Source organism: Pelodiscus sinensis, chromosome 1 (genome assembly GCF_049634645.1).
Source record: "Pelodiscus sinensis isolate JC-2024 chromosome 1, ASM4963464v1, whole genome shotgun sequence".
Lineage (NCBI taxonomy): Eukaryota > Metazoa > Chordata > Testudines > Trionychidae > Pelodiscus > Pelodiscus sinensis.
Window position 1 is genome coordinate 41585685 of NC_134711.1, and position 13940 is coordinate 41599624.

The 13940-nt window shown below is 40.1% G+C and overlaps 1 protein-coding gene across 5 annotated transcripts in view; it reads left to right on the plus strand.

The window, feature by feature from the left end:
* CADPS2 (calcium dependent secretion activator 2) overlaps positions 1-13940 on the plus strand; it is a 514814-nt gene that overhangs the window by 338958 nt on the left and 161916 nt on the right. For all 5 annotated transcript variants that reach the window (XM_075928806.1, XM_075928789.1, XM_075928797.1 and 2 more), the window contains exons 10-11: positions 8318-8426; positions 10013-10216. In XM_075928806.1, coding sequence (XP_075784921.1) covers positions 8318-8426; positions 10013-10216 — 313 coding nt within the window. The remainder of the gene's footprint in view (positions 1-8317; positions 8427-10012; positions 10217-13940) is intronic.

Genomic DNA, 13940 nt, shown 5'->3' on the forward strand with positions numbered 1-13940 from the left:
AGGACAAGGAGTAATGGGCTTAAAGTGCAGCAGGGGAGGTTTAGATTGGACATTAGGAAAAAATTCCTAACTGTCAGGGTGGTCAAATATTGGAATAAATTGCCAAGGGAGGTGGTGGAATCTCCCTCTCTGGAGATATTTAAGAACAGGTTAGATAGACATCTGTCAGGGATGGTGTAGACGGAGCTTGATCCTGCCTTGAGGGCGGGGGGCTGGACTCGATGACCTCTCAAGGTCCCTTCCAGTCCTATTATTCTATGATTCTATGATTCTATGAATGCTGCTCATCCTGCTATTCCTCCATGCTTGGTTTCTGCAGCAAGCGCCTCCCTTCCCCCCCCAGTTGTGCTACCCTCTGTTGCACAAACAGGCTCTTCCTCCAGCCAGTATTTTCTGTGGATCTCCTAAATGTATAGAAGATGAGCACCTAAGCTGGTTTGGGGGTGGGTGAAGAGATTGTCAAACAAGCTAGGAAACTAGTTGAGTCCAACAAACTTAATTTTAATTATCTCCCACTTTCTATTCTCAAGTTGAAATCTAGAGAAAAGGCATTACAATAATTCTCTAAATGTGGTGATTTCCTGCACTAGCCAACAGTGCTTTATTTTGGCCCACATCAGTAAAGTTGGTATGTGATAGCAACATGACAGAAACATAATATGAAGTAGCTACAAAAACCAAGATTATATGATATAAATATACTGTGTGAAATCAATATCAGCTATATGGTCAGGCCCTGCTTATTGATATGATGTATACATGCTACTTGCCGCATGTCATCAGTGCAGGTGAAAGATTTGAAATAAACATAACAATGCATATCAATCTGTTACATTAATTAATTATTGACATTCTTGTCTTTCCCCTCCCGCTCTGTCTCTTTCATATCAATTTGACTTAGACTTTTAATGAACTAAGCACTTAATAATCAATTATATGACAGATGCCTTCAACATGGTTTATACATAGTTGTGAACTATTACTCAGGTGTGACATTAGTATGTAATGCTGATTGTTCAGGAAACGTGTGTGTGTGGTTATTCCCTTTTATTTTAGACCAGAAATTATATCTGGTCTGAAAAGGAACATGTTGATAGAATAGACAGTTAAAACAGGCTTTCGAGTATTTGGAAATTCTAACTACCTCTGTTTTGTTATATATATTTTTTTATTTCTTTTAAAATCCCGACACTTCTTTAGAATGCTGTCTATCCATCTCTTTATTTTTTTCAAACTAGAAATGACAGGGGCAAAATATTTTATATTTTAAAGAAGAAAACGTAGGCAGCTCTGATATTTTATCTTGCTTATGATCTGGCAATATTTTCTTCTCACAATAAGCAAAACAGAGAGGCATTTCCACTATCATTGTAATTCAGTCTTAACTGTTCTTTTCAGCATTAAATGCAGAAGTCCATCTGCTTAGACATCGGCGCTCTTGTTATCTCAGATATGTAGGCTAAATCTTGTCCTTCTGACCTGCTACAGAATCTGTAAGTGGTTTGACTAAGTAAGGGCTGCAAGATCTGTTCCTATATATCTTAGCTACAAGACTTGCATGAAAGAATTTATGTTTGAACCAGGGACCTTTAAGTCAGTTTTCAGTAGAGAATTAAAAAAATGGGTTGGAAAGATTCTTAACATGAAAAACATTATCATTTCCTATTTTTAATTTTACAGACAACACAACCTTATTCAATATAATAAGTCCAAACTGAGAAGAGTTACAAAGAAGTCTCCCTAAATTAGGCGACGGGGTAACAAAAAATTGCAGATGAAACTTAGAGCTAATAACTGCAAAGTAATCCACATTTGAAAAAATAATCCCAGCTGTCCAAAATGACGTGGTTTCAATTAGTTGTTACCACTCAAGTAAGACCTTCGAGTCATCATAGATAGTTCTCTGAAATCAGGTGCACTATGAGCAGTGGCAGCAAAAAATGCAAACAATGTTAGAAATTATTAGGAAAGGGATCAATAATAAAACAGAAAAGATCTTAGTGCCACTATATAAATCCATGGTATGCCTACACCTTGACTGTTGAGTGCAGTTCTGGTCACCCAATTTTTAAAAAGTTATATTAGAATTGGAAAAGTTGGGGAAAGGAGCAACACAATGATTATAGGGATGAAACTCATCAGCTTAAGTCTCAGACTGTTCAATCTAGAAAAGAGACAACAAAGGGTGGATAAGATGCAGCTCTACAAAATCATGAATGCTGTGGAGAAAGTGAATAGGGAAGTGTTCCCACAACATAGGTAGTAGGGAGTCACTTAACAAAATTAATTGGCAGCAGATATCAAACAAAAATTTACTACTTTACAGAATTCGCAGTTAACCTGCAGAACTCTTTGCCATGGGATATTGTGAGGGCCAAAAGCATAACTAATTAAAAAAAAATATATTCATGATTGATAGGTCCACAATGTCTATAAGCTAAGATGGCCAGGGATGCAATGATTTGGACATTCCTATAGCTCAAACTGCTAGCAGCCAGTATTGGACTACAGGGGATGGGTCATTTGAAATTGCACTATTCTATTCATTCCCTCTGAAGTATGTGGCAGTGACCACTGTTTGAAATAGGATGCTGAACTATATGGCCATTCTTATAGTCTAATGCTTAATATTAATATTTTATTATCCATGGCCTCTAAATATGGTGGCTTAGACATCCATGTTCAGCTTTCTAGGGATGAACTTGACATAGGAAGAAGTATATCATGTCTGTCTGTCTAAAACCACTTCCTATACTGAGAAATAATTTAGAAGGCTCACTGCACGTTTCCTTAAGTCTCACTTCCTCTATGTTGCCTGCAAGAAATCTTGAAGCAGCGGTGTGGTAGCAGGGAATAGCTGGCCTATGCTATAGGATTCAGGACTCTGTTCTGGGAAGCCTGAAAAAGGTTTGAGGATTGTGGTAGATAATCAGCCGAACATGAATTCTCAATGTGACATAGTGGCCAAAAGGACTAGCACAACTTTTGGATGTGAAAACCAGGCCATCTTGTTATATGGAGGTTATGATACCTTTGTGTTTGGCATTGGAGTGACCACTACTGGAATACTGTCTCTTATCAGGAGTCAACAATTAAGAAGGATGGTGATACATTGGAGAGGGTTCAGAGAAGAACAATAAGAATGATTAAAGGGTTAGAAAACATGTTTACAAGCTTGCAAGAGCTCAAGCTCTTTAACTTAACAAAGAGAAGGTGAAAGAGTGATTAGATCACTATCTATTGATATCTAGATGAATAGAAATTTCATAATAGAGGGCTCTACTGTCTATCAGACAAAGATGCAACAAAATCCAATAGTTAGAAGTTAAAGCTAGACAAATCCAAGCTAGAAAGAAGACCACATTTTAATGGTGGAAGTAATTAACCATTTGATCAGTTTATCAAGAGTTGTAGGGTGGGGCGGGGGGGCAGCTCTGTTACTACAAATCTTTAAATCAAGATTGGAAAATATATATTCTACTTCAAATAGACTTCAGGGAAATCCTGTGGGCCTAAATTAAGCAGGAGGTTAGACTATATTACTCTAATGGTCCTTTTAGCCTTAAAATCTGTAAATATATGAACATTCAACCAAGCTATGAAAGTAAACTAGTAGCTTCGGGGGAGGGGTGTTTGTGCTGTGTTCTGTAGCTTTCTATAGTCTCGTCTCACCAACTCAGTCAAAAATCCTAAGCTTTATCTCAAAAATGTAAGAAAAAGAGGAGGGTTCTTATATGATCTTCAAGTTTCTCAGTGAACTGTCAATACCCACATCTGACCCTCCTGTGTAGCAAAACTCTGCAAGGACATGAGCTACACTGGAGGTGTACAGTGAGTAAAATATCTTTTATTGGACCAAACTCTTTTCGTGGAAGCGACAAGTTTTTGAGCTTACCTCTTCTTCAGATCCAGAAAAGATACAGTATTGCAGCTAAATACAAGGTGGAACGGATTGTTTAGAACTGGGATCTCATAGACTGTCTACAGGGTCTGCAAAAGGTCATCATTGCCATAAAACAGTGCTTTTCAACCTGTGGTCTGCAGATTCCTGGAGGGCCACAGACTATATCTAAGATTTGCACCTCTTTTCACATTATTTTAGGGGTCCGCAAATGAAAAAAGTTGAAAATCACTGATTTAGAGTACATAGTTGACACATTCTAAGAGACCATTGAAGATGAAGTAACCAGTTAATACCTCTGCAGTCACAGGACAAAAAAAAGGGAATGAATAGCGTTAGTGGGCTAGATTGTTATTATAAGCTGTACATCCAGTCTCTGTATTAAACCCATAGTTTTCAGTGTCTAGCAAAGTTATGAATTAAAGCTTGTAGGCTTCTCCTCTGAAGGTTTTGTGCAGGTTTCCTTTGAGAATAAGGACTGAGAGGTCAAAAATGCAGTGATTGCTTTATGAAAAGTGTTTGCTCACTGGTGATGTGGTGGTTTTGTGTTTTATTATTTTCTGTTTGAGTTCATTTAAGAGTGTAGTGATTCTTATTTCACCGACATAGTTGACATTAGGGCATGTAGTGCACTGAATGAGGTACACCACATATGATAGGCATGTGTAGATCCACTGGATCTTGAAAGATGTATTGCAAAGGGGATGGTATTGATAGTAGCAGAAATGTGTCAGCAGTTTTCAAGTTTTTCATCTGTTGTTCTGGCAGAATCTTGTGCTATCTGAGATGATGTGTCTTGCTCTGTGGGGATCTTGCTTCTGATAATGAGGTGGGTGAGTTTGTGGCTCATGAGAGAGCCAGAAGAGGGGATTCTGGAAATATTTCAGGATGGGATCCCCATCAACTATGGATTGTAGTTGATTAATTATACCCCATGTGGTTTCCAGTGCAGGGTGATAAGTAACAAATAAGGATGTGTGGTCAGTGGTTTTTCCCCATAATGAAGAAGGTTCTCTTGGGATATTTAAGTGGCCCATTCCATAAAATGACCTACTTCTCTGGTGAAGTGTCCTGGCTTTTTGAAGGTTGTTTTAAGTGTGGACTTTCTCCTTGGAGCATATTCTGTGGTCTCTCAGTGCCTAGCTGTAGATAATGGATTTTTTGGTGTGACTGGGGTGTTCACTGGCTCTGTGAAAGCAGGTGTGGTGGTCCTGTGGGTTTCTTGTAAATAGTTATCTGTAGGGATGCATTGTTGAAGTTGATAGTGCTGCCTAGGAGGTTCATACTGATGTTGGGAATATTCTAACGAGTGTTTTGATGGGTGGGTAATGGTTGCTGAAGACATGGTGGAAATCTGTGAGGGCGTTTAGGTTATTTGCTCAGAGGATGAAAATATCATCACTGTATCTCAGGTATAACATTGGGTTTGTAGTGTATTAGTGCAGAAAATCTTCCTCTATGTGGCACATGAAATCCTGGCCTCATAGACTTAATGCATAAAAATATGACAATAGTGCACTGCTAGGTAGTATTACAAAAGAAAGTAGAAATACTCTTTATAGTCCTACCACCCAATGAGTGTTTATTTTACATTATTTTTACTAAAAAGTTTTATTGTTTGAAAATATTTAGGTTAAGTATATTGTTTTGCTTTACCTTGATAATGTAAGAAGTTTTTTTTTATCAGCAGAGCATATGATTGCTTCAGTTAAATAGCCAGTAAAACATAAGGCTCATAGAAAGGGTAACTAAAGAATTTATAGCAGGTGGTAACACCTGGTCTTCCCTAATTCCAGCTCAGACAATCATCTACTTTGTTGTGGAGACAGGACAGAGAATCTGTAGTGACCCAGATGGGAGTATCAGGAAGAGGATTGTGGTTCAGATTGAATCAGAATTTTCTATGGTGGGGGATCATTATTATAATTAGTACCAGGGACTCCTCACAAGTCTGTCTGTAAATGGCTATATATGATTCATGAAAATATATGTGGAATGATTGCAAGTGTGAGCTCAGAATTACATGCCAGATGGATGCAGTCATGAGTATGTTCATATCCAAGTGAATACCCAGCACTACTTTGGCTTGGAATGATGAAGGAGGGTTTGACATACATTTAGAAGAGGAGTAGTGAACAAATGTGAGATTTTTTTTCTCCTTGTTGTAAGCCCTTTTCAGCAGGGATTTGTCTAGTATTTGTTGCATTAAGCACCTTGCACACTTTTGAGTCCTGTAAAAATAATTAACAATAACAACAATATTGTGGCAAACGCACTGATTCTTGATAAGGCAAAAGCTGGTGCAACTAAAACATTGTTCAAGCTACCCAATTGTCCATCAGAAATATTTCAATACTCGCACAGCAGCAGCCTTATCGTTTATATAGGTTGCAATAGTCTTAATTAACTTTTGCAGATTTATTTTTATTTGAGTTTACATAAACTATTATAGTGCTCACAGTTTGAAATCAGGATCAGGGTCAAGTTTTGCTGGGCATAAGTATATAGGAAGTCTTGGTCACAAACTCAAAAATCTTAAAATCTAATGGGAGACAAAACTCATCAGGTGAATCTAGCGGACAGTAGGAGAGGGGAGGATATGCAGGGAATGGGAGGAAGAAAATAAATTAAATTTTTATATTGGAGAGTAATTTAATGGTTGGAACAACTTACTTGGGACATGATAGATTCTCTATCACCTGTTGTCTTTATAAATCAAGACTCGTCATCTTTCTAAATATTATGCATTAGCTCATTAAAATATGAGCTTCTTGCATACCTAGGTATGGTTCTATGGCTTGTGTGGTCAGACCAGCGGATCATAATGGTACCTTATGACCTTAGAATCCATGTCAAAGTCATTTTAGCCATTTTGGCCCGATTCTGCCTTCCTCCCTCAGGTTGAGTTGTACCTTACTCCTAAGGTTGTCCCATTTCAATTGATGGGCCAAGTTTGAGGAGTGAGTTTGCTGCTCAATGTGAGTAAAAGAATCTGGATCTGAACCAGCACGTGCTGCTCATTTTAATATTTATAGAAATATCAGACTAAATAAATATTTTAAGTAACAGATAATATAACATCTGCATAGAGAATCTCATGTATGCACATATACACTGTATAATTTAATTTATCCTTAGTTCCTGTATGTGGAAAAAAATAGAAGAAAGGTTGTGATTAAGGTATTTGACTGGGACTCCGAATACTTAGTTTTTGTTTCTGTCTCACCATAGACTACCTTTCTGACACTGGATAAGTCACTTAATCTTTTTGTGTCTAGTTCCGCGTTTGTAAAATGGGATCATACTTCACTTATCTGTCGTCTTCATTTAGCTTGCAAGCTCTGCAAGCAGGACTGATCATTTTTCATGTGCATCTGCCACAAAGGTGCCAAATCTTTTGGGGGACTTTATGGCAGCTGTAAAGCAACAAAGAATAATTAAAACAATGCAGTACATTTTCAAAGCAATATACAAGAATTTATTCTATTATTAATAATACTTAACATTAATATTACACCTTTCATCTGAGCATGTCAAAGGACAAGTCACACAGGAAAATGTACATGTGCCATTTTGAAAATGTACTGAGTTGGAGATCGGTTGCTTTTTTTTTTTTTTTTTTTTTTTAAAGAAGATGTAATGCATAATTTGGTCAAGCACTTGCAGAACCCATTGAATTCAGCTGCTAGAATTTGACCTTAGATGAGGAATGTTAGTGAATTATGTACTAATTAGGTCTAGGAATGGAGAAACCCCCAAAGGTGAGTTTAGATAAAGATTCAAAAGTCCTCCTATAGCTTTCTTTCACCTGCCCCATGTAAAATCTGGGTTCTCCTCTTCCCCATATTACAGACTATAACTAGCTCTTATCTCTATTGATTAGGAGTGACCAGACTGCACTCTCATTTATCCCCAATGGCTGATTGTGTGGTGTAAACCTGGACTTCCTTCTTTCAGCAATGTCTTCTCCACAAAGTAGTCTGCTTCAGGTCTTCTGACTAGAGTTCTGGTACTTTCTCACCCTCTCAGGTCAAGCATTTAGATTGCTGTACCAAGTGTTTCCTCCATCAGACCCCAATAATTTCACTCCCATCAAACTGAGTGACACTCTGGGACTTTTTTGAAAGTTATACTTCAGAGTGTGCTGTGTTGGAGAAACTTGCAAGTATGTGTGATCCAGACTTCTTTGCCTATTCGTAGCACAAGGGGAGAGGGCATTAGAAATTTTGCCCTATCTGAGATGTTTCTTTAAATAAATCCCTCATTTGCAAACTAGTCTTTGCCAGCTCTTTTCTAAGAGCTACTTCTGCTTTCTGGATGTGTATTGTTTGTATTGTATAACACTAGTCAATTGACTTCTGGCATGAAAACATATTAAATGAAATGTGGCAAACCAAAATTCCTGTTCTTCTTCAGGTAAGCCAGTACACATTTGCAATGTGCAGTTACAGAGAAAAGAAATCTGAGCCTCAGGAATTAATGCAGCTTGAAGGATACACTGTGGATTATACATCTCCTCACCAAGGTACTCTTCATGACATTACAAAAGTGTTTCACAGTATGTGTACAACAGCAGATTCATTTTACTTTATTTTTTTTCATGTTTCTGTCAGTCAACATGATGGCTACGTCTAGACTGGCCCCTTCTTCAGAAGAGGCATGCTAATTTCTAACTTTGAAATAGGGAAATCCGCGGGGGATTTAAATATCCCCCGCGGGATTTAAATAAACATGGCCGCCGCTTTTTTTCCGGCTTGGGGAAAAGCCGGAAAAGAGCATCCAGACTGGTGCAATCCTCCGGAATAAAGCCCTATTCTGGAGGATCTCTGAAAGTAGGAATAAGAGATCCTCCAGAATAGGGCTTTATTCCGGAGGATTGCGCCAGTCTGGATACTCTTTTCCGGCTTTTCCCTAAGCCGGAAAAAAAGCGGCGGCCATGTTTATTTAAATCCCGCGGGGGATATTTAAATCCCCCGCGGATTTCCCTATTTCAAAGTTAGAAATTAGCATGCCTCTTCCGAAGAAGGGGCCAGTCTAGACGTAGCCGATTATGTTTATTTTCTCCCGGTAGTGGAACATTTTACAGTTTCTTCTCTGTGAAAATAATGGTTTAGAAAGAAAGAAGTTTGGTGAAAGAGAGATCAAAAAATTCAAACTAAGGTGTCCAATGGGTTACAGAACCATTTGCACTAAAACAAAAACACACCTCTAGGGGAAACACAGCAAACCAATATCTTCCCCTTTCTTTTTATATTGTTAATGTAAATATTGACAGATAGTGAGAACTCCACAGGACTCTACTGAATGAAGTCTGTTAATCTAAATGTTTCCATGAAACCACTTTGAGAAACATGCTAACTGGCCACTCCGGTGTGTTTACTTACTGGCTCTGTGGCTGTGGAGCCTCACAGCTCCCATTGGCTCTGGTTTGCTGTTTCCAGCCAAGGGGAACCACAGGAACTGGTGGCTCAGCCCATACCACTTCCCTCAGTTCCCCTTGGCTGGAAATGGCAAACTGGAGCCAATGGGAGCCATGAGTCTGACTGCAGAGCCAGTAAATAAATACACCGGAGCAGCTAGGTAGCAGATTTCTCAAAGTGGTCTCCCGGACACTTCGCGAAACACTGATCTAAAGGCACACTCTTCAGCATTGCAAGAGTTAGCATGGTTTAGTAAATACACACCAGAATCAGAAGCTAGGAACTCATAGGTTATAGTCAGTTAACATCTCTCCCTCAATTTCTGGACATGAAAATAGGAATAATCAAAATTACCTATATATCAGAGATGTTGAACAACTTGATTAGTTTGTGCAGTAGTTTGTAGGTAAAAATATATATGTGCTACATATGACTATTAGTTTCTTTGATCCTTGATTTCAGTAAAAAACAGGTTAGGATTTGTGTTAATCTTTGCATGGCCCGTATATGGTATGACTACATGTTCCCATTTTAATAGCAGTGCTGCATAAGTTTCTTGTGCTTCTTGAGCACAAATACCTATTTAGTTCATATCATGATCTTAAAAATATTGGCATTCAGTTAGTTAACATACTAAATATGTATTCAATAACTGGTGCTGTTATATTTATTTTCTTGTCTATTTTTGCAGGTCTTCAGGGTGGTCAAATGTTTTTCAATGCTGTTAAAGAAGGAGATACGGTAATATTTGCCAGTGATGATGACCAGGATAGAATATTATGGGTTCAAGCAATGTACAGAGCAACAGGCCAGTCATATAAACCCATTCCTGCAAGTCAAGCACAGAAGATGAATCCAAAAGGAGGAAATGTCCATGTGGAATTATCACAGCTTTGTAAGTATTGTGGAGGTTAAAGTGAAGCCTGGAATGGCTCCCTTAGAGGAGTGATTCACAAGGGGGAGGTTTCTGAATAGTTTGTTCTTAGCTGAAAGCTCTTTCACTCAGAATATCATTAACAGCCAGAGAATGTCTGATTTGGAGGTCATTATTGCTATTGTAAATTATGAAAATATGACTAACTTTTTATGGTTAATGTTGAACCATATTTTGCCATTGAGCTAGCATTTGTGGAAAATATATTTTCTAAGTGTTAGCCATTACAGTGATCAATAGAAAAGCATTATTTTGCCCTTCTCAATTCATTTGATTTTATCATCTGTTTTTTCTGTGCACTTAAATATAGTCTACAAATACGTTAATGAAAACATAAGAGAGATATTATGGGCTACATGAGCTTCCTTATTTCCCAAGAGGTTACTAAATTATACGTTAAATCTTCACAGCATTCAGACAAAACCTGAAAGCGATAGAACTTTAAGAAAGCATCAGAATATTTTGAGATAGACAAAACAATATAATTTCCCCCTCGCCTCAATCTCATAAATGGCTAAACATTTTGGTTGAAGTCCTCCCCTCCTTCACCTCCACAAAAACAACCTGAAGTAAAAACCCTGCATAGACCATTTCAGCCCAAACAGTTAGTTGTACAGAGTTATAAGCAACTGCAGTGCCGATCTTGCAATGACAAGTGCTGAACAACCTTAACATAGGCAGTTTTACCAGTCTCATATAATCACACCATTGATGCAGCCCATGTCATGCTGAGTCTATTGTCATATTCTGCTCGACACAGGTATAGGTTGAAGAGCAAAGCTAATCTGTCTATATATTTTAGAAATGTGTGTGTCCTTTTCATATTTGTTCATTTTTTTTAATTGTATCCTTTGGTATATATGGTTGTGACTACTTTCTTCCACTATTTGATCTGAGGAAGTGGGTCTGGCCCACAAAAGCTCATCATCTAATAAACCATCTTGTTAGTCTTTAAAGTGCTACATTGTCCTGCATTTTGTGTGTCCGTCTGTGAGCCAGTTAAAAAACTCCTCCTAAATGGTAAGAGTTAGGACAACCAAATTGGATATGCAGCTTCCTCTTATCCTAACTTAAAGCAAGGTCCTGATTTGTTTGTGTTGGTAAAATGGGGCATGCCTGGAATGGGATTGTTCTCCATGACATGGAAAGGGAGGGTGCTTCAATGAGGGACAGTTATACTGCAGAATGAGCACAGGAGGGCTGCTGCACCAGTAAGACAGCAGCTAGCTGAGGAAGGGGCTCTGAATGTTTTGGTGCTGAACAGGGTTCCTCCCTCCCAGCTGGCCCCCAGACCCCACAGTGCAGGGCTGTCCTTGCATTGGTCCCCATAGTTTGTAACTGAGGCCCCTTCCTAGCTTCTGCCAAGGTTTGGGACTTCCCTCCCCCGTGTGGCTCCTGTGGGGATCTCGGAGCTTTCCTTCCCCACCCCCTGCACGGCTCCTTTAGGGGGCCTGGGGCTTCCTTTTCCCTCTCCATCCTGACCACCACAACTCCAGCCAGGACCTGGGGCTCACCCTCCTCCCATCCCCCGCATGGATCTGACTGAGATCTGGGGCTTTCCTTCCTCCCCCTTCTCCTTCTCCCCCCCACCCCCCACCCAGGGTAGCTTTTACTGGGGCTGGATCTTCCCTTCCTCTCCCCCCCACATGGATTCAGATGGGTCCTGGGGCTCCTCTTCTCCCCTCCCCCCCCAGTGTGGCTCCAGATAGGGCCTGGGGCTTCCCTCCTTCCTCCCCCTCTGCATGGCCCTTACCAGGGCTGGGGGGCCAGAGTTTCCTTCCTCCCTACCCCCCACATGGCTCCAGATGGAAGCTGGCATTTCCCCCTCTTTGCCCCCTGTTCATCTTCTAATGGGGGGCAAGGGCTTCCTTCCCTCCCCTCCAGTGTGGCTACAAATAGGAGCCGGGGGCTTCCCTCCTCCCCCACCTCGTGCAGTTCCAGAAGGGGCTGGGGACCTGGGGCTTCCCTCCTTCCTTCTCCCACCCCTAGTATGGCACCAGATGGGGCCTGGGGCTTCCCTCCCTCACACACACCCCTTGTGTGGCTCCTAATGGGGCCACGGGCTTCCTTCGCACATCTTCCCTCGCTCCCCCTGTCCTGTAGCTTACCTGGACTTGGGGTCATCCTTGGGGCTGGAGAGGAGTTATACACTTGGAGTGGAGCATGGGGGACTCCTCTCTGCAGCACATGTGGGAGAGGGCAGGGACAAGCCTTGCAGCAGCCCCAGGCATACAAGCACACAGTGCTGCATAGGGGCACCAAAACATAAAGTACAGCCCTTGCCACCACTGGGGAGCCACACCCAGTAGATGTGTGGCCCTGGAGAACCCCTGACACTGCCTTGAACAAAATTGCTCTCACCACTGCCTGGACAATGCTGCTCCTGTCAATGACAGGTGGCCTCTTTGAGCCCCCCACTCCTCCTAGCTCCCTGTCTGGAGCCCCTTCTCGCCCCAAAACCTGCCCTTCTGCACTCCCCACACCTCCAGTCCCTCACCACACGCACATACTGACTCCCTTGCCCTGACTCCTACAAACTCTATACTGCGCACTTACTCTTGCATTTGCCCTCCTCCCTTACCTCTCCCCCCCCCCCCCAAAAAAAGTGTTAAGGACCCGAACAGCGCTTGGTACGTCTGTTAGTTTCAAATAAACTCCTGCTTTTATTGATTAATGCCTTGACTTAGCAAAGCACTTAAACATGTACTTAATCCATTCCATTTAAGCAAGCACTGAAACGCATGCTTAACAGTAAGCAAATGCTGAATTTCCATTGACATCATACAGATATCTGGGTGAAATGAACAGTTATGGTCTTACTTTACTTCTGCTTTTTCAAAGTTTATCCATAAGTAAGGTTGGGATTACTTTAATGCTTCAAGATAGGCATGCACATGAGTGCTTTGTTGAATCTTGGGCTCTTCCTTAAATTCGAAGATGGCATTTCTCAATATATTACTTTAAAAAAATCTTAACAGGACCAACCTTGAATATTCACATATCTTTAGACCACAAACATTTAAAGCAGTCTACTAGCAGACTTTTAAAAGATTGGTGTGTTTCATCCTGTTAACAGTTGTGATATATCTACTGTGTTCTATAATCTAGGGCAGTGTTTCCAAATGGTGTTCTGCAGAACCCGAGGGTTCTCCGAAGTGAAAATAAGGGTTCAGTGGGAAAATTCCATTACAATAATATTTTATGATTTTTTTTAAAAAAATTAATATTTAATCATTTATGAACTTTATTGAAAACCATTTGCATTTGCGTTTGCCACAATAAGTGTCCCTGTATAATGTCAGCTTATCTAGAGAGTGGGGATGGTGATGTCACCACTCAGCACTGTGTGCGCAGTCAATCAATGGTGCAAGTGCCTTATTTGTGGTCTACTTTTTCAGCTCCACATATAAGACTGTTATTAGGGGTTCTCAAAATTCTTTCGAGTTTAAAAGGGTTCTTTGGCCAAATAAAATTGGGAAACACTGATCTAGGGTTTATTGATACATGGTATCAGAATGGCAAATTACAGTTTTATCAACATATACACAAATATCTTGTGTAAGAAAGGTGAACTGGGAAATGTTGGAAATTTAAAACTTCTTATAATTTAAATGGAGGGAATTTAATTCTTATTACATTTTAAAAAGTTTAATTATCACTCTATTTGAATTTGGTTCTTTAAAAA